General features: G+C 45.4%; 1 protein-coding gene across 1 annotated transcript in view; it reads left to right on the forward strand.

Annotated features, from left to right (window-relative positions):
- UBTD1 (ubiquitin domain containing 1) overlaps positions 1 to 22,038 on the forward strand; it is a 207,439-nt gene that overhangs the window by 154,476 nt on the left and 30,925 nt on the right. Inside the window, exon 2 of the mRNA XM_069239620.1 lies at positions 15,771 to 15,998. Coding sequence (XP_069095721.1) covers positions 15,771 to 15,998 — 228 coding nt within the window. The remainder of the gene's footprint in view (positions 1 to 15,770; positions 15,999 to 22,038) is intronic.

The raw sequence follows: 22,038 nt of genomic DNA on the forward strand, positions 1-22,038 counted from the left end.
ATTAGTCAAAGGCATGCCCACGTCATGCCTTTTCCAGTGGCTAGCCCTCCACGAGCGCATCGACCAAGTACAGAAAACATGCGAGGCTCGCTGTTTTCTGTCCGGCTCGTGGACTACTTTTTCTCTATTTTACTAGCGCGATTTCGCTTGGCAGAAGTCGAGCGCTTTACACAGTTAATTGCACTTTTTCGGGTTACGTACATAAATACACTTTTGCCGATAGGTGAAAAGTCGGGTTAGGAGTTTACAACGCTATCAGATCTAGCATGAGCAAACGCGAGACCCGTTGCATTGCAAATGCTTGTTTATGTTGTGAACCCTCTATTGATTAATGTCTGTCTGTCTATCCAGAGAACTACAGAATTAAATTCTGGTTGGAGCAGTGGAGAATAATGACTTTCAAGTTTTCAGTGTTGCGTGTGACAGAAAGCACTGTGAATATGTTAGATATTAAGCACAGTATAAGATAGACTGCCGCAAAGTGCACCAAACTATTTAGGTTTAAGTGCTTCCAAAATATACATCTGACTAATATGCGGGGTTACCCATCAACCATCGTTTCTAACTGTCCCTCAAAAGCATGCACTCCACAGCTGATCTGGTCACATTAGAACGCTTCTAAAAGGAATACTCTTGAAGTAACTCCACCAGTTAAAACCAATACTGGCTCCCCAGCAGCCCTCATATTTGCAGATTAAACAACTAAACAAATTTAAAATTCTTTCAGGCAGCAGACACCCTGGCAAGGATGCTTGTTTCTTGTTTTACTGTCTGCCTTGCCCATGGCTGCCTACCACAGGAGACTCACCTTCCACTTCAGCTGAGACATCTCGTGTCAGAATTAAGAGTCCTGGGACAGTTAATTTTAACCTTAAGTAGGGTTAATGTTTTTGGCAAATTTAAAAAGAAAAAAATGTATGGGCATGCCATGCCTCTCAGATCCTGCCCACTTCGACCTCTGGTTTAAACTATAACAGAATAAATGCCAGTCAGTGCTTAGTTTAAAAAAATGCCAGGGCCCAAGGTATCCATCGCTCAGGAGTCCGCTGCAGCGTGCGCCACCTCGGCTCCTGCCAAACGCCAGTTACAGCAGTACCTATGTGCTGGTTTTGAAAAAAAGTATAATAAATCGCCACTGAGGAGTAATGCTAAATTAAAACAAAAAAATAGGCATATAGTGCCATCATGGGGCGGATAAATATGTGCCGGTGTTTAGAAAAATGTACTGGTGCTAGCACTGGCAAACACTGGCACAAATTAAGTGCTGGTGTCAGGGCCCAAGGTTTTGCTCATAAGCCCACAGATGGTGCTACTGAATACTGGTGTGCTGAATTCCGAGTCTGCCTCACCATGATTCCACCTCATGCCCCATTTAGCCACCACCACACGCTCCCTGCCCCTTTATCTCAGTCTCGGATTCTTTTTCATCCCTGCTTTCTTTTTTTTGTCAGTATTTTTCTGTCTTTTTCTAATTCCTTCTTCCCCCCCTAATGGGTTTTCCTCTCTCTTGCTCTGAGTCAAAGTAGGATGAGTAAAAATAAGAGCTGTTTCCCAAAAATTAGTGCTGGTGGGCCCCACCTGCATCGAGTGGCTCAAATTAAGCACTGGCAGAACTTGTAGTTTGCACTGGGTGTTTGATAACACCAAGAAGGTTACAGCCCATGTGTCTTGCCCCCTTTAAGTATGTGAAGGAAGGTTTAACCTTTGATGCAGTTACCCTTCTGTGGCATTTGGTGTGCAACAGTGGCACGGTACACCTATAATAATGGTGTCCTGGGGCTAGCCAATCAGCAGGCTTCTCCTTGGTGATGGTGAGGTGGGGAACCTTCTGAGACTTGTCAGTCTTTTGGGAGCAGCAACCCACCCCTAACCACCTCTCTCTGCTCCCCACTCCCTCTGTCTGTGGAGGGCAGACAGGGGACTGTGCTGCCTGACAGTAACAGATAAATTACTTTAATTAATAGAGGTTTTTAACTTATGCTTCCCCGGGTGATCTGACCTTTGTCCCAAAAACTCGGACATTTATTTAAAGATCTGACCTTTGTCCCAAAAACCGGGACATTTGTTTAAAATTAAGAGAAGCGTGGGGACACCAGGACAGTTCTCTAAAAACTGGGACTGTCCGGGGAAATCCGGGACGTCTGGTCACCCTACATTTCATGAACTGTGAAATGATATAACACAAGAACAATCTTATTCCTTCTCGACCAATCAGATGAGACTTGTTTCACAAACCACTATAGAGAGTTTGCGAGCTAGAGGTGTTTCTAGAAGGTCTCATTAAATTGTTTTCCCGAACCAAAGGGCCTGATGCGGTTTGCGAATGCTAACCATAGAAATATATTCAAAACAAATAATTTCAAATTTGTTTCTTTTTAAATCGTAAATACCTGAAACATACTTAATAGATCTACATTACGATGCAATAAAAATGTCTATTGTATCTTTGTCAAGTTTGGTGTGAATCTGGTTGGTAGGTTTTGCAGTAGCAGAGAGCAAAAGTGGGCGTGGACATTTTGTATACACCCCAACCAAAAGTAGTTTTATTATTAACTAAAAGGACACATTTTTAATGTCACATTTATAAAGGTACCGTACCTCTCTTCTTCCATTACTCCCTCTTTCTCTGTTCATGAGCCTTTTGCCACAAGTAGTGGAGGTGAGTTTGGTACTGTGTATACTGGGGTGTGTACTATTGTTGAAGAGGTGATGTTGGAGTAATTAGTATAGTTGTCGCTGGTATGAGGCAAGAGGAGAAAGGACGGGTACGTAATACGAGAATGACTACTCCATTCTATGTACTTCATTGTCTGTTATTGTAACATTCACTGATCTGTTTTGACTATAATTACAAAGAGACAGACCAGAGCTTGTGGCACTCACGTGTTTACAGCAATAAGATTGCAGGAACAATGTTATGGACTGGGATAGGCTGTGGGAACACGAATTAGTTGTTCATTGGCTGTTGGTGCACAGACACCCCAGTGCTCGATCTCTCCATTAGTTCCAGGGAATGCACGGAGTGTTCCATACCTTGCAAAACACCTATACAGCACGTTCAAATTGCCCCGATTTGTAAATGTGGACCTTGTTTTTATGCTATCTGATTCACTAATGTGGGCTACTTTTATTTTAGTGCTCGGGCCCATCATTTGTCTCTCTCAAACATGCGTGCACCCTGGATATGCATTTTAGATTTACTCGGGACAAGGTAGGGATTTATATAATGTGGAGCACTGTAGAAATGTGACATGACAATGTGTACCTAACAGGGCTTTTGGCATTAAGGTCATGGCTTGTAGTGCATACCTAAGTGGAGTAATGTTGCATGCTAATGTGCACGCAATGGGCATTCGTCATATTGGTGCTGGATTGGTCACCTAATTGGCCATTTTTGATACATGAATGTGCCGATCCAAGTGGCAGCATGGACCTGGAAGGGCCTTTGCATACTCGACGAGAACAGTGAGCAGTGGCAATATGTATTTAACGTGGCATGTCAAATGCGTACTTACTGCGGCGTTGTGGTTGTGATATGGAAATGTGTAAAGAATCTGGGCACTGTGAATCTAGAATTGAAATGTGTACTCAACATGGGCATTACAAGACTGGCAAGGAAATGTGATCCTCCCTGAGGCGCTATATGCATGTCATGAGCTTGACTGCTTGTGCTGAAACCATGCAGCAGGACGATGTGTTGTTAGCTGGGGCTTTGTAACACTGGCATACTTAATACATGCTTAATTGCGGTGGGGTCTTACTGGTTTGTCAATGTGGAAACTGGCAGGATGACACCCGAAACAGAACCGACACCATTGCTAGGCCAGCACATTAGAGTATTATTGGCACCTCCTTGAAGCATTTATACTCCATTCAACTATGTATTGGAAGTACTTTGTCGTACAATGACAGGCAGTTGTAAAATTGCAATTCTTATGCGGTAAATTGGTTTTGGTTGCCTTTTAACTACCACCTTGTTGGCGTAACCTCTACCGGCATGCGGATTAGAGACACGAAGTTTTGAGTTGGGTAGAGGGTGGCTCCAGTGGCGTAGCGTGGGTTGTCAGCACCCGGGGCAAGGCAAGTAATTTGCGCCCCATAACCCGTGGATTTTAGCACTCGAGTCCCCCCCCCCCCCCCCCCCCCCCCTCCAGATGTTGCGCCCGGTGCGGCCGGCCCCCCCTGCGCCCCCCACGCTATGCCACTGGGTGGCTCAAGGTGCCAGGGCCCTGCAGGAGTGGCAGCGCACACATGCGCCTGCTGTGCTGCCTGTGTTTTTCTGGCGTGGGATCTGTCGAGGGGCAATATAAGTATTCCAGTACTTCAGACGTCCCCCTCCTGAACTGCCTGTGAACTATATTTATAAAACCTTGCTAGGGGAGGGGTGTTGTTGGCGTGGTCGGTGAGTTATGGTCAACCCCTTCTTTCTTGCAGTCTCTTAAGTGTGTTGGTGTATTTCCTGCTGTCGCTTGGCTTGTGCAATATGCCTCTACTTTTTACGCATACATTTCTGAATTGCTTCAGAAACTGTCACCGCCGATTGGGCGATAAGCGGTAGTTGTGCAATGCCTGCGATGCGACGGAACGTAAAAGTCATACTTGTTTCAAATTATTGTGCCAGATGTTCATTTTGACGGTTTTACACGTGGTAAATCTTCACCTTTAGAAAAGGCGACAAATATAACAGTAACCCCAAAGGACCGACTCTGCCTGGACCTGGACCTGGACCTAGACCTAAAGCTAGGAATAGCCCTGGAGACATCAAAGAGTGTCCAATCCTCCTCACCATGCAACCAAAAGCACTCGAAAAATGGAGGGTGTAGCGTCCTTCCCAGCCCCGGAGCGTGTAAATGAACACGCCACACATGGAGCCCTGGCTCAGAGCTCTTTATTCTTCAACATAATCTTGCGCCCTTTATGCATTTTCATAACTTTTATAACCACACCTTAACATCTCCCATCCGATGACATGGTTTCTGCCTAGAGTTCACCCAGGCCTTCAAGAGCACTAGCGCCATGATATCAAAGTCAGTACAGAGGAAAATTGATCTCCTGTTCTCGTGGAAGGGAGCGGGCACCAGTGGAACCTAACCCTGGTCTGTCCCAAGCCAGATCCCGTCAGGGAAGTCCCTCTATTAGTGGTCCTAGACTGTAAAATGAGCAGCGTACCGGTGGACTGACTTAAGTAATCACCATCACCAACAACAACAAAAAAGCTTAAGACAGACCTCGCCCAGAGTCTCAAAAGTAAACTCTGAAGGGCATTCAGGGCCCGCTATTTCCTATGAATGAGAAAACCTTATCACCACCGGTGCCAAACACGGAAGAAGCGGTTCAGTTTTGGAAGAGGAACGGATGCTGTATCTTGTAAATACCGAGGACCACGGGGAAACCAAGAGGTACCTACTATTCAGATGCCTAAAGAGAGCGCAGGTTACCTTGTGCGTTTGGTAATATCGTCACAGGAGCGGAATATTCTTCTGTCTGTGAGCCTTCTGTAAATATTCAGGAGTAAAGTTACTATAGTGCCCACGCACCCGTCTTCTTTCATTTCAAATGGCAGATTAGGATGCGATTGTGACTTTGCCGCCTGTTTTACATTTCTAGCGGCTTGTTATAAATTTTGCGGGCCGATTGTAACTACATTATTTAAATATGACTCTTATTTTGCTAACCAAGCAGGTTTAGTTAGCGGATTGCAGATGAACAAAGATTTATGTGTCCATTAAAAAAAAAAAAAAAACTCTGCATGTTTTCGTTTGCCCACCATAGTTTATTTTTATCACTCTCCTGTTGAGTTCGACAGTGTGGTAGGGATCAAGGTGGTGATCACGCGGAGTGCGTGACCCTGTCAAGGTGATGTAACTTTAATATGTGTAACGTCATCCTGGTTGGACAGCTCTGTCATTTACTGTAACAAGTTTGTCACCGGCTGTCACGAAGCCCGTGCGTATGAAAGGTCACAGTGCTCAGAAGCGACAGTGGGCCTTGAAGCTGTCATATGGTAGGATGAGCCTTTCGCTTTAAAATTCTAAAGCTTTGTCTACGGAAATGCTGTGGTTTTTTTTTTTTTTTTTTTTTTTTAAAGAGCAAATTCAGTCAAACAAATGGACGGCGAGGAAGCGGAAGGGACGAGACTAAGTGGTAAAAAACACCTGGGGGCCGTATCATTAACATCTTTACTGCCCCCACGCAGACGCAGAAAGGGGTCTGTTTACCGTTGTTGCGGAAATCGTGCTGTGTGCAGCTCTTGGGTTTATCTCGGAAAAATGTGCAAGTCGGTGATTAAGCAAAAGCTCCAAAATAGTGCTGTGATTGCCTCTACGTGTTCTTGAGCTGTGCTGTCTGCAGCATATGCAGTAATTCGTAGGATTTGCGTTTTAATACATCTCCTCTAGGAAGCAGAGGTTTAGGGAATAAACGGTGCGTGAATCCACCCCGCAGCTGCCTGTCATCTTGATCTGGCGGGATTGCGCATCCAAGAACTACTGACCATGTAATAGTGTGGAAAGTGCCACTTTAATGAAACAGGTGCACAAGCTTAAATTCCATAACCCCGGCTCTACGTCCTGCATACTAAAAACAACCTTGCCTCACTATACAGCCTAACAACTATCCAAATCCCTCCCACTCCTAAGCAGCCCTTCCCACGAAACCAACCAAATCCAATCACCACTCTCTTCACTCAAACTCCCCGCATCCAAACCTTGTGCATACAGCACTTTTGCCTTCTCGTTCAATTCGTAAACTACCCCCCCCCAAACCCCCTAAAACTTAAACTTAAACTGGGTCGCAGCATGACCAGTGTTTCTTGCAATAACTTTTAAAGTTGTGTACCTAACCGCCAAGTGCCTGCTCAAAAAGCAACGACATGACATTTACCAAAACAAACAACCCCTCTCCCACGCACTTACCTCATCAAAACTATTATCATGGTGGGTGGGGACATTTTAACCATTGTCCATATCAGCCGGGGTGTACCAAATTCTAAAATGGCATCCTAAGATATGGACCCTACCACTTGCCTGAAAATCCCGGGGGTTAGGGCGTTCTGCTCACCCCCCAAAACCCACCTTATCTTGTTCCCAGTAGCTATATCATGAACACACTGCCTTTTGGCATTATTATTATTTAGCATGAGGGTGGGGGGGGGGGGGGGGGATTGACAAATTGACACTATCACTATTGGTGGCCACGTCATTGTGCAGCTACGCGCACGTGGCATCATGCATGTTCCACCGTACATAATGACTAGGGTGACTTTTTTTTTATTTTTATTCACCGATCTTTGATGGTGGGCGCCACTTTAATCAATTAAAAAAAAACTAGGAAACCACTTTTGTGGAGGGCTGGCAGGAGTTTTTCCTGACACACTGACTCACACTCACAGACGCATTCACTCACTGACATACACTCACTCATTCTGGCAGTCTTATCGAGTGCTCAATCAAAAAAGATAAAAGTAGTTCTCTAAAAGTGAGCAGCAGAAGAATGGTAAAGAAGCTACATCCTGGGAAGGGACAAACACAAGATGGACAAGGAAAACCATCAAATAAGAAGCAAGCAAATGTGTTACAATAAAGCCGCCCATTGATAAGCAAAGGGCGTGCTAAAAGCCCACTCTGAGTTGTTAGTAAGCCCGCAGTAGGTCTTTTTCAGCCCTACATCTGGCTCTGTCTGGTAGGCCAGGCCTTAAAATTGGCGTGTGCACGATTGCATCTATTTCCACACGTGCAGACATGCTTGTGCAGTTTATACACTAGTCATCTGTTTGTGCCCATCTCTTGTGAGTACTGTAGTTTATAATTTTCATCAATTAGTGCACGTTTTATAACGTTATTTGAAAAAACATGACCGAAATTACGTTTTGCACCAATTTAAAGCACTGCTTTCCAGTTCGATAGAATTAAGGAAGATTTCTTTCAGGAAATTATATATATATATATATATATATATATATATATATATATATATATTATATATCGGAGTTGCTACTGTACTGTAAAATGTGTGTAAGGCTAAGTTGTTTGAGATGTAATTTGCACATTAAACAAAACAGCGGACTTGCACGAAAACGGATGATAGTTGTACAAGTCACAGAAACGTGCTGCACATATGCAAACAGAGGTAGGTGCAAATAGGTCCCACCTATTTTGTATACAGCGCCTTATTCACTCTTTCTGCTAGATAAGTAAATAATTGTTTGTACCAAGATGCGCACTTTGTGCATAGCGTTTGGCAATTTTTATTTTTTAAGAAAGCAAAATGCGTAATTTACGCCTACAAAGAAAATATCTATGTGGTTCTTACTTGTCAGTGTTCAGCAAATGTGCATGCTTGGGGCTATTGCGAGTTTGGGATGGGTTTCAACAAATAAAAGTGCAAATTGTATACCAACTGTGTGAACCACCAAGTTTAGATGAGTTGATAACGAAATTTCATGTATTTAGTAGATGCAGAAATCAGTTAAAAGGCATGCTGTTTTTCTTTCACGTTCTGCAAATAAAACCCAAAACAAATGTACAGATTTAATTACACATGACATTGCACTGTACAGAAAACACAGTATTTCCCTGACCTGCACATTCTGACTGAAGGCTCTTGGACTCCGCTCTCTGGCTTAGAATGCACATCAGTAGATATGCTCTTAGCTAATCGGCTCAAAGTGCCACTAGCCAGTCTGGACGAAAATCTCAGTATGAAAAGAAAGCCAATCTGTCTTCAACTTGTGCTGCGTTTATATCGAACTTATTTTCAAACTTATTTTTTAACTTATTTTTAAAATTATTTTATTGTCTATAAGAAGCTAGAAGCAGTACATTCACAAACCCGAATTACGTCGCTTTTTGATTCGTATTTCTTCTAATGAGCTTGAAGCATTGTCCTTTTACTCATTTTTCCTTCCTGTATCTTACTCTTAACTTTAAACTAGTTTAGCTTTTGATGAGAGTCACATGTATGTATTTTGTGTGAAGATATTTCACCACTTTCTTGGTTTACAGAGTGTGTTGGCAGCGGTCCTTGATATATCCATTCAAAAACTGCACACATTTATAGAACATTACTACATTTTTATGAGATGGAGATCTAACCTTTCTTATCTGAAAGTTTGGAAGGCATGTTTTTTTTAATTTTTTTAAGACTAAATTCCAACATATTCTCAATTTTGGGATTAAATAGCATTCTTAAATAAAAACAATAATTGATGAAGCTAATGATTTTGGCCTTGATGTGGTAATCCACGCAGACTGCATTTTTGCGTGCCTGTAGTTTCATGCATTACTTTATTGAATCAAGCCCCATTGGGTTTGTCAAACAGCCGAATTGTGCATCTGTGTGTGTGTAAACATAAATGGGTACATGTAGGCGTGACTCAAACACAATTCCTACGTAAACTTGATTTAAAAACCTTCGAAAAAAAAAAAAAAAATCGATAGTTTTTAGTTTACAATGTAGGCATAAGATTAAGAAATTTATATCTAATGATTTAATATACTCCTTTAGATATTTAAAATTGTCTTTCATGCATTGCAGTACAAGTAGTCTATAGGCAGAAGAATTATACCTCAAGTATCCAAAAGCATGAGGTGAGAGAAATACACCGCTCGGTAGAGCTAAAGCCATTCTATGTATATTTCTAGGAAATGGTCAAATTAGGTCTTGTGGACAACCTTGTTTTCAAGCAAGACCTAATATGAACACTAGTAAGTTGAGACACTGGCAAAATTATTTTAACACAGACCTCATTTAGGGGTCTCAGCTGTGACCCCTGGCTTCCCACCCCTCCTTTGCAACTCCTGGAACTTACTTTGCAACCTCTGGCCCCAGACGTATCAAAATCAGTGTCCAGAACACAGAGGTTATGGGTTCTGATTGCCTTGTTTTATGTCCATTGTTTATTACAGTAGCTGCGTATTATTATTATTGTATTAACTGTTAGTGCAATGGAAAAATTGAACACTAGGGGCTGAAATGAGACTGGGGTCAAATGTAAGGCTGTCTTCTGAGAGAGCTTGGTATTTACTTATCTTTCTCTGACTTTAGAGTGAGATAATTTGTGTGACAATCTTGCTGGATGCTGGGGATAGGAAAGGTTTTGTTTCTAGCACACAACATTTAAATGACTTGTGCAAGTATTTTAAAATACATCAGCATTAGGAACACAAATGAAGCACATTTTTGTTACTTCTTAAGTGTGTTGGAAACGAGTACTTTAATATGATCAAAACAAATCAATCTACTAGAGTGATACCAGTTGTCATGGTCATTTTAATTGAAAATGTGTTGTCTGTAATGGCAGTGTGCTACCACACCATGTATATGCCACAATGTCACTCCACACCACTGCACTCTACTCTGCACCACTCCACTTTACACCACTCCATGCCACTGCACCCTACGCCACTTCATGCTACTTCTCTCTACTTAATACCACTCTACTCAATGTCTATGCACTCTTCACCACTACACACTACCCCACTCCAGTTTAGGCCATTCAAAAACAACTCTGCACAACTACACTGCACCTTATGCCACTTCATGCTACTTTTCTCAACTCAGTACCACTCTACTCAATGTCGATGCACTCTTCGCCACTGCACACTACACCACTCCAGTTTAGGCCATTTCAAACAACTCTGCACAACTCCTCTCTTCGCCACTCTGCAATACTGTACTCTGTGCCACTGCACTCTACGCCAGTACACACTCTGCCAATGCACTTTCTTATGTAGCACTCAACTCTATGCCCATACACTCAGTGCCAATCTAATGTACACCACTCCAATCTAGTCTGCACCACTGGACTCTATGCCACTGCATTCTACACCACTTTACTCTACGCCATTACTTCCTACACCACTCTGTGCCATTCGACTCCACTCTGCGACCACTCCATTGTACGTCTGTCTACGACACTGCTCTTGACTTTGAAGAACTGCTCTCTATGCCGCTTTGCACCACTGCACTGTACTTTGTGACACTGCACTCACTGCCAATGATCTCTATGCCACTATACTCTGCACTTCCGCACTCTATCCCAATATTCTACGCCACTCTACTCTGCATCACTGCACTCTGCACCACTGCACTCTACAACACTCTGCACCACCCTATGACACTGCACTGTCTGCCGCTCTATGCCACTGTATCTATGCCACTCTACTCTGCTCCACTGCACTTTACTATGCACTACTCTAATCTGTGCCACTACATTCTATGGTGGTACATTGTACACAGCTGTATTATGTGCTGCTGCACTATACGCCACTGCGCTCTACATCACTATACTCTGCAACACTCTTTGCAAATGCACCCTACTCCACTCCACTGCAGTGTACTCTGCACTGCTGCATTCTATGCTGCTTGTCTATTCTGCACCACTGTACTCAACACCAATGCACTTTTTGCCACACTGCACCACTGCTCTCTACGACAGTCTACTCTGGAGGACTGCACTCTACAACACTGAACTCTACACCACTCTCCTTTGCATTACTACATTTTATGCTAAACCTCTACGCCACTCTACTCTGCATCACTCCACTCTGCCACTGCACTGCGCGGCATTATATTGTACTGTGCACCACTAACACCACTCTACTCTACACCTCTTTGCGCCACTGCTCTCTGTGCCACTCTACAGTACTGTGCCCCACTGTGCCTTGCCACTCTACTCTGTATCACTCCACTCTCCACCACTGCACTCTGCAACTGAAATCAATGCCACAGCATTCTACGCCACTATACGCTGCAACACTCTACGCCAGTGCACTTCACACCAGTCCAATCTACTCTACATCACTCCACTCTATGCCACTTCAGTACACAACACTCTCTGCCACTCCACTCTACTCCACTCTTCCCCATTCCACTCTGACATTCCATGTCACTCTCCTCTACGCTACTGACTTTAAGCCATGCTGAAAAGCAGTCAAGCTTGTGCACAACATGGCTAAAACACATTGGAAAATCTAATAGCTCTTGCATAGGAGAGACCTATTGGCTTTGCAAATGCTTGGTTAGAATATTTTCTTGGAGACCCTCCATCCCCCTTGGAGGTGAGACTCCCTGTAGTTCTGTGCAAGTATTAATCCCCTCCACTTTGACATGATCAGATCATGTCAGAACCCTAATATTGGTGGTATCTAAAACAAACATTTTTAGTCATCGGTCATTCACTCACAGTTATTATGAAATCCAGTAATGTCAATAACTGTTATGTCGTTAGGATTGACCTCATGTCCTCTAAAGATTCCTGGTCAAAGTTCACCTCCTGTGATATAAATATGGTCAATGGGTGTGTGAATTCACTGCCTCTAACTTCCATTTCAGTGAATCATGAATTTCATCTTTGTGTTCCAAATCTGACAACAAAATGGAGGGCAACATGAGCTTAAGCTTAATATAGGAAGTGGAGATATGGACACCAAAATGTTCAAAGGTAAAGTCACAGCTAGTATAAGAATACAGATGGCCCTGATTTAGAGTTTATCTGATAGGATACTTGTTAGATTTTTCATCCTTGGCGTGGTCTCCCTTAACTTTTTGCCTCTGCTCCCCAGGTTGTTGATGTGTGCTGGACTCTGATTTTATTGTTTTTGTTACTCTGGGCACTTTACCACTGCTAACCAGTGCTAAAGTGCAAGTGCTCCTGTTTAAAATGTGTACGTAATTGGTTCTCCATGATTGGCATATTTGTTTTACTGTTAAGTCCCTAGTAAAGTGCCCAGGGCCTGTAAATCAAATGCTACTAGTGGGCCTGCAGCACTGGTTGTGCCACCCACATAAGTAGCTCTGTAATCATGTCTCAGACCTGCCACTGCAGTGTCTGTGTGTGTATTTTTACACTGTAAATTCGACTTGGCAAGTGTACCCACTTGCCAGGCCTAAACCTTCCCTTTTCTTACATGTAAGGCACCCCTAAGGTAGGCCCTAGGTAGCCCCAAGGGCAGGGTGCAGTGTATGGATAAGGTAGGACATATAGTAATGTGGTTTATATGTCCTGACAGTGAAATACTGCCAATTTCGTTTTTCACTGTTGCAAAGCCTGTCTCTCTCATAGGATAATATGGGGGCTACCTTTAAATATGATTAAAGTGTAGATTCCCCTAGAGAGTAGATGGACATGTGGAGTTTGGGGTCCCTGAACTCACAATTTAAAAATACATCTTTTAGTAAAGTTGATTTTAAGATTGTGCATTTGAAAATGCCACTTTTAGAAAGTGAGCATTTTCTTGCTTAAACCATTCTGTGACTCTGCCTTGTTTGTGGATTCCCTGTCTGGGTCAGTTTGACAGTTGGGTTGTTTTTCACCTCACACCAGACAGTGACACAAAGGAAGCTGGGGTGTAACCTGCATTTCCTGATTAGCCATCTCTGCTAGGAGGGAGGGGTGGAGTGGTCACTCTCATCTGAAAGGACTGTGCCTGCCTCTAACAATGCCGGCTCCAACCCCCTGGTGTGTGTCTGAGGACTTGCCTGGGCAAGGCAGGATTTCACAAGTAGGTGTGAGTCCCCTTTGAAGAAAGGTGACTTCAAAGACTAAAATGGGTATAAGAAGGGCACCCAAATCTACAGACTTTAGAAACACTTCTGGAACCAAGAGGAACCTCTGCCTGGAGAAGAGCTGATAGCTGAGGAAGACGTGCTGCCCTGCCTGTGACTGTGCTTTGTGGAGCTTTCCTGCAGTGCTGCTTCTGCCAGAGTAAGAGGGTAAAGACTGGACTTTGTGTGCCTTCCATCTTGTGAAGAAATCTCCAAGGGCTTGATTTAGAGCTTGCCTCCTGTTGTTTGAAGTCTCAGGGACAGCAAAGACTTCTCTCAGCCAGCACCTGGAGTCTCTGGAGAGACTCCTGCTCTGACAAGTGGTGCCCTATCCAGTCCCTGGGCCCTTGAAAGGAAAGCTGGTGGAAATCGACTTCGGACGACTCCGGACCGACGCCGCTGCTGAATCCGGTAACGCCGCCTGCACCTGACGCCGTGACCTTCGCTGGAACGCGACGCTCTTCGCAGGCCCGACGCCGCAGCAGCCCCGCTGAAGTCCGCGACTCCGTGGAAGTCACCGCAATACGTCGAGACCGACGCCGCTTGAAGTGCACGGATTCAACATTTCGCACAGACGCCGCGATTCCCGACTTTGCGCATCGGCTTGTTTTCACTCTTCACCAAAGGTACTGTACTTGGGGGTCTACACGACTCCGTGTCCGGCACCGCTGGTGTCGGCTTGTTGGGAACGACTCCGTCACGACGCCGTGTTAACATCTCATTGAAGCATTTTTGTTTCTAAGCGCTATTTTTGGAGTTTAATCTTTAAAAATTCATAACTTGACTTGTGTATGTTGGATTTTTGTCGTTTTGGTCTTGTTTTGTTTAGATAAATATTTCCTATTTTTCTAAACTGGTGTTGTGTCATTTTGTAGTGTTCTCATTGAGTTACTGTGTGAGTTGGTACAAATACTTTACACCTAGCACTCTGAGGTTAAGCCTACTGCTCTGCCAAGCTACCAAGGGGTAAGCAGGGGTTAGCTGAGGGTGATTCTCTTTTACCCTGACTAGAGTGAGGGTCCTTGCTTGAACAGGGGGTAACCTGACTGTCAACCAAAGACCCCATTTCTAACAATACTCCATATCAAACCTGACAAATATCCCTTGTGCCATTTTGTAGGTGTGTGCACCAAACATGCACCACGAGTCCCCACCCCACCCCCCAAAAAATGGTTTACCTATCTGAGTTGGATCAGTAAATTAAAAACCAAAAGTAGTGGAGATGAGGGGAAGCAATACTGGGATGGAAGGAACATGGAGGTCGGGGTAGGTGATGTTGGGCAAAGCAGTAAGGGGGCTGGGGCCATAAACATGGGAAGCAACACAGAGGTTGCAATGAGGGCACCAAATTTCAGAGAGAGCAGCATGGAGCGGTGGAAGAAAAGCAAATGAATGAATGAGGGACAGCAACAAGGGTCTAGGAGTCTTGATCGTAGCAGAGAAAGCGACACGGAAAAGGAAGAAGCACACATGGGCAGGCACATCAGATGGGTTTGGGGCTCAGCATGGTAAAGGGGTAGAGAAGTACACGAGGGAGATAGCTGCAAAACACATGCATTTTCATAGAGTGCTTAAACAAAAAGAAAAATATAGCGCCTGAAAAATGAGCAGCAGGACACAAGTAATGCATCCATTCTGTAGGGGAGGGACAAACACGAGAAGATAAAGTAAAGCCCAACCATGGTACAGTATAAGAAGCAAGCAAATGCAAGTGACGATAAAGCCAACTGATGGTAAGCACTAGGTGGGCTCTAAGTCCGCTGTAAGCTATTACATATTTTTCACCTTCTGGCAGGTTGGCTCTGGTAGGCGAAGGCTGCTTAGGCGGTATAGAAGGAATCACCTTTTAGTAAAAGAAATACATCTGCGTAACCACATCCCTTAATAGCACGTGTCCGCCCAGAAGAGGGTCTGAAAGAGCTCCCTGCAAAAGCATGCCCCAACCTTGTGGTGTTAGTCAACCTCTTTTCTTTCGTCATGTACTTTTACCTTACTATAAAGCTATAATTCGGCTTGCTAGACCTCTGCAGCACCTGGGAACGTACCTTTCACTCCTAAACAGAATATGTGTATAATGTTTGGCGCTGAAAGGGAACAGCTATGTAGACGGTAGGCATATATTGTATATGAATGCGAGCTCGAGTACATTGTGGAGGTGTCACTCACATAGAGCGTGAGAAATGATGAATAGATCAGTCACTCAATACCTTTTCATTGTCTTGCAGGACGCAATGAGCCTTTGAAGAAAGATCGACCCAAATGGAAGAGCGACTACCCTATGACAGATGGGCAGCTGCGCAGCAAGCGAGATGAGTTTTGGGATACCGCACCAGCGTTTGAGGGCCGCAAGGAGATCTGGGATGCCTTGAAGGCTGCAGCCTATGCAATGGAAGCCAATGACCTCGAGCTGGCTCAGGCCATTGTAGATGGCGCTAGTATCACATTACCTCACGGTAGGTGGAGACTAAGGAAGTCCACTTTTGATGGATAGGGAAGTGAGTCTGATAAATTTCAGGGATTGCCCAAATACTTAGACCACTGCAAAGCCTATTGTGTTCCATCTGTGAATACTTTGTTTCATATATTCTATTCCTTCTAAAAGTTGTATGAGCATTACCTCGGCTTCCCACTTTAAAAAGTCTATTGTTTTGGATGCCAGTCTTGCACCTCTGACAAAAAAAGGCTGTGTGATTCTTCGCTTCACTTGACATTGAAATCAGCCTTTTAAATAACTGTTATTATAGCGATCTGTGTTCGAAGGGAGCGCCGTATCAGAAATGGAACTCGTGCTTGATATGGACTCCGAATATGGTGAACCCAAAAATACTTATATACCTCAGGAACGCGCAGCATTGACCTCTTCTGCATGAGCGATTTTTACTCATATTGCCATAAGTGGTAACCCCTATCAGCTCCCAGATGCAGAGTGCCTACAGGCATCTTAGTTTTCGCCTGTTGCTTGCCTGCAGGTGAGTGAGACTCTTTAGTTGTTGGCATTACCATATGTTCTGGGAGCTATTCTATATCTGTTCCCGTTTCACATCAGCATAAGGGGGAGAGATTAGAGCTTTCCAAGATATTTCGTGGGTATTGTGTGTGGTAAGTTAGTACAGTAATAGTTAGTGTAATGATATCACAGTCGTCTTTGTTAGTACCATCCTCCCCATTGTGCCAGTCGATAGTTCTACCCAAACATGTACACTTTTCTTCAACAATCTAATGTTGATTATTCTCATTCATTGTCAAAGTCTTGTTTGTATAAATATGTAAACGAACACGGTTCCCACCTTAATTGCCCACCTTCACTACCAGGTGTCCTTTTAAGTCAGCTGATCTGGGGGCCTATGGAAGAAGATGCCTCTCCGTGAGGCACCTGCCCTGACATCCTGACTCCCAGAGTGCCCACGCAGCCCCACAGTGGGGCGGCCAATGCACTTCCCAAGCTCCTGAGAGAGGTGAGCTGCTCCCTTCCGGCGATGCAACAGTCTTAGCGTTGATACCCGTTGACGCGATGGAGAACGTGCTTTGAACAAGATGGCGGCCGTAGCCTACTGGGGGTGGAGGCAGTCTCAGTGAGAAGACACCGGCGATCGAAGGGTCGGGGTTGCCAGCCACACTCCTCTCCTGACATTGCAGGACAATCCAACGGCTGCAGCGAAGCCAGTTTGAAGACTGGAGCGCGGCGGGAAGGAGCAGGCCCGTGCTCCGTCATCACAGCGCCTGGGTGCCACGGAGGAGATGTGCAGTATCGCCCCCATTCCCCCCCATCCACTAGCCTGAAGGGAGTTTGTTGGGACATTGAAGCTCCTTTGAGACGATCGGCTGCAGGCGGTGAGGGGAAAGCGGAGAGAGGGGCCTCTGACAGGTGTAACTGTGAGCTGGGCAGTAGCAGTGTGGCGCATAGTAAAGGAGGCCTCACGGTGGTGCGCTGCTGTGAGCCAGGCTGCTGAGGGCCCTGGAAGCTCTGACTACACATAGACTTAGTGGCATGGACCCAGGGGCGCTGGACAGCAAGCAGAACTGAACACATTGGGGGCACAGCAGAGTAAATGAGCACAGAGAGAGGCGTCTCCTCCCTCGCCCGGTGTTTTTTTTGCTAGAGGCGCAGGCATAACTGCACACCAGCCGCATTCGGAAAAAAGGCCACGGGCTTTACTACATGTCTGTCATGTTGGATGCTTGAACTCCGACCGTCAGAACCTAGTACAGTCTGTGCCACCCATTGCAATCCTGACAGGATCTGGACATGGGGAAAACAGGACGCAAGAGAGATCTGAAGATTAGGGTCGATGCAGCTGCGGGTTCCTTGACACCACGTTTGGAGGCTAAACGCATCCATTCTATTGAGGGCTCGGAGGCCCCTACAGGCAATTACAGCCTCCCGTGAGGCCGTGGAGGGAAAAATTGATGCGCTGGTGACAGACCTGACCATACTGTGTGCTGATCACCGCCGGCTTGCGGAAAGAGTATCTACTGCGGAGAAACAAATCAGAGGTCCTACCAGTTGTGAATGATTCAACTGACGAACTATACAAGTTGGAAAGGCAAATTTATGATCTGGAACTGACGGCAGAGGATGCAGAAAACCGATTGTTGTAAATAGTATCCGCATGATTGGCTTACCTGAGCACATAGAGAGGAATAATATGGTGGATTCTTTGGAGCGATGGCTTCGGGAGTCAGTAGCTGGAGACAGACTTTTGCCTTTTTTTGCCCTGGAAAGGGCACATAGGGGGTCCCTGCACGCCCTCCCCCGCCTGGTCCCCACTGTGGCCGGTCATAGTGAGACTGTTGCATTACAGGGACAGAGACTATATTATGGGCAGGCGAGAAAGAATGGTGATTGCACTGTTGCCTTTTCCCAGATTTTTCGTGAGAGTGTGAAGTGCAAAAACAGAGCTACCTTTCGAGAGGCGAAACAAAAGTTGCGACAGATAGGAATACAATATGGTATGATGTTTCCGGCCCGCTTGCGTGCTTAAACGAAAGAGGGGATGTGTGGCAATAGATACACCTGCTTGTCGACTGGGACGGATTCCAGGGCAGGTGGCAGTTCACAACGGCAACAGAGGCGCCCACGACAAAAGCCTCGGCACATACCATCTGCCCCTTCTGAAATAGAAGTCCAACAGGAACGCCAAAAGGTGATAGAGGCAGTGGCCTCTCTGACCGGTCGTGATCAGAGCCCAACCCCAACGCTCTACGAAGAGATAGATCACTCGGGCTCTGACCGTGACTCAGTCATCACATGATTATCAGAGGAGACCTGACCAGATGTGACCCCAGGGACGTCGGACTGTATCATTTGACTCTCTCTCTCCTTTGAAATTGATGGACACTGAATCATCTTGATGTGTACCTGCTCAGCAGTCCCTCTGGAGAAAAGGGAGATTGGAGGAGGAGATCCTGGCCGGGGGGTGCTGAGGGAAGTTGATACCATAGAGAGAGTAAGACTGGGGGATGCTGACGATGCTGTAGCACTCTTTAAACGACTTGATTAGCAAGCCTTCAATTTTGTGAGAACACAGTTGATAATTGTATAGTTTGGATGAGAGACAGTTGTCTTTTTGCCCTGGGGAAGGGAAATTGATTGTTGGTTTGTCTTTACAGAGACTTATGAGTCACATACATCTGAGGGAAAGTGAATAGACCAAGGGATGATCAATGCTGGAATGATGAAACTGGGGGAGGGGGTGCAGAGGGGCTTGGGTTTAAGCCTGAAGATGGCTATATCTGAGAAATATAAATTTATATCATGAAACATCTGGGGAATGCATACAATGTCAAAAAGGCATAAGGTCTTCTCCTATGTACGCATCTCATGTGGCAGTGCTCCAAGAAACACATATGACACTAACTGGGAGGAGGGCTATACAAAAACAATGGAGGAGACAGGTATATTACACCACTTATTCAGCTTCTGTCATGGGTACTCTGATCTGTGTGCGGGATGGGGTCCCGTTTCAGCCCATGGATAGTTTTATTGATCCCAAAGGGTGCTGTGTGGCTGTGAGGGGGGAAATTAGAGGGCCAGGACTTACTTATGGTCAGTGTCTATGCACCTAATACAGACCAAGGTTAATTTTTTGCTAAACTCACTGACATTTTGACACCACATCTCATATAGTCAATAATGCTGGGAGGTCCCTGGCCTGGATCTATCCCACCCTCCATTGAACGATTCCCCGATAACAAGGGTAACAGGGCAGTTTACAACCTGGCAGGCACAGTGGGGACTTCAAAACTACTCCTATTTTTCTCCCTTGCATGATTTGCATGTGCACCAGGATTCCTTCCTTTGTACTCCTTATGTGTTTAAAACCATTCATAATTCGGAATACGTGGCCCGTACCATATCGGACCACAACTCCATATTATCATCACTGGTGTGGGGCCAACCTCTTCTTTGTACCCCAACTTGGAAACTAAAACCTGAATCTTTAGAAGTTACATGTTACCAACAAGCAGTGAGATACCACATTGCTCATTTCTTTGTCGGTAATGTAGCCACAGACCATTAGTTGAGTTAGACGCCGTCAAAGTGGTGTTGAGGGGGAGAAGCATAGCAGAGTCGGTGGGGGTGTGGCGCGTATTGATTAGGGACACGTTAGAGGTGGAAGATAAATTAAGAGAGGAGCAAAAGAAGAGACCAGGATAACCGGACCTCCAGCAGAGTATATTAGAACCAAAAGAAATAGTAGCGGGCCACATGGACTGACTTCGCTGCTTTGATTACAAGAACTACATAGTGCGGGCCCACACAGAGAGAGAGAGAGAAGGCAGGCAGAATGCTCGCATGGCTAGCATCACCGACCAAGAGGGGGCCGATCATTATGGAAGTACTACAGGCATACTTTACAAACAGGAGATATATACCCATTTCCAGCACTATTATTAGAGGCTATATAAAAGCGCCCTCTGCTATGATGTGGAGGCCACCCATACCTATTTGGAGCAGGTGCCACTCACCCGGGAGACAGTGGAACAGCTGGGAGGGGGACATCAAATGGTAGGAGGTTAGGGGTGCCATTAAGGACTTAGCTAGGTGTAAGACACCGGGTACAGATGGATTCCCAGTTGAGTTCTATGCCATGTATTCTGACCTATTGGCCGCACAGCTGGTCATCCTTTATAAAGCTGCAAGGGAGATGGGAATCTTGCCAGCTACGATGGGGGAGGCACTGGTTGTGCCCCTGTTTAAAACCCGGCAAAGCCTGACTGAGTGCGGTGCGTATAGACCACTGTCCATGCTGAATCTGGACTATTAAGATTCTTTGCAGATCCCTGGTAATGCAGCTCCTCCCCCATATGGTGCATTTGGTACACCCAGACCAGGCGAGATTCCTCTCGGATTGGAGTATGGCTGGTAACATCTGATGACTGTTGGCTGTCATTATGGACCCTTCTTATGACAAGAAGGAGATGGGGGTATTGGCATTAGATATCGAAAAAGCATTTGACAGTCTGGAATAAAGCTTCCCTTATGCCGTGATGGCAAAGATGGGACTGGGAGAACAATATATGTAGCATGGGTAAAGTTGTTATATACGGCCCGATGGCTAGAGTCCGCACTGGCCAAACAATTTCCCACAGCTATGCAGTTCAGCTGGGCACCAGGCAGGGTTGCCTTTTATCCCCGCTGTTGTTTGCGATCGCTATGGAACCATTGGCGGCACTGGCTCACAGGGGAGGTGGGGGTCAGGGAATACATGCAGGGGTTGCATGGCACTGCATAGCCCTTTATGTGGATGATTTGATTATTTTCCTCAGGAACATGAGGAGAGATCTGCCGTATGCTCGGCTCTAGTTGTCCAGATTTAGCACCTTATCGGGACTCAGAGTGAACTGGCAGAAGTCCCACCTTTTCCCCCTGGGGCCCACCGGTGTAGCCCCTCTCCCCCCTAGACCTGGATGCATTACTATTGGAACCACGCTGCCGTTCCTATTTGGGTGTTAAAATATATCATGATATGTGGGACATCTTGGATACCAATGTGAGGCACGCTATCCACTCATTCAAGCAAATATGGCCTTCTGGTAGACATTCCCCTTGTCATTGGTCGGAAGGGTGGCACTTCTTAAAATGATAGTGTTGTCGAGGCTGCTGTCCTACTTTTCAGTACTACCTTTGTGGATACCCAGGCCCATCTTTAGGTAGTTAGACACCCTGGTAGTGTCATTCCTATGGGGACACAGTTAGAAGCGCGTGGCTCTGTCTAAACTACAAAGACAGTCGAAATCCCTGACTTGGATTCCTGTTATCTCACAGCTCAACTCCAGTTGTTTGCTCAATGGCTGGTGAGTAGACATGCCCCCGGAGCTCTGGTGAAATCCTTTACCTCTTCCCTAACAAGACTGATAGAAGTCTTGTTGAGAATCCGACAACCGAGGAGGGATGACCCACTCGAATTGAAGCTACTTACTCAGTGCTGGGCACGCTAGTTGCGTAAAACTAAGACAAAAGTTCCTTATTCGCCAGACTTCTCTATATTA

This window comes from Pleurodeles waltl, chromosome 6, assembly GCF_031143425.1.
Source record: "Pleurodeles waltl isolate 20211129_DDA chromosome 6, aPleWal1.hap1.20221129, whole genome shotgun sequence".
Taxonomy (NCBI): Eukaryota; Metazoa; Chordata; class Amphibia; order Caudata; family Salamandridae; genus Pleurodeles; species Pleurodeles waltl.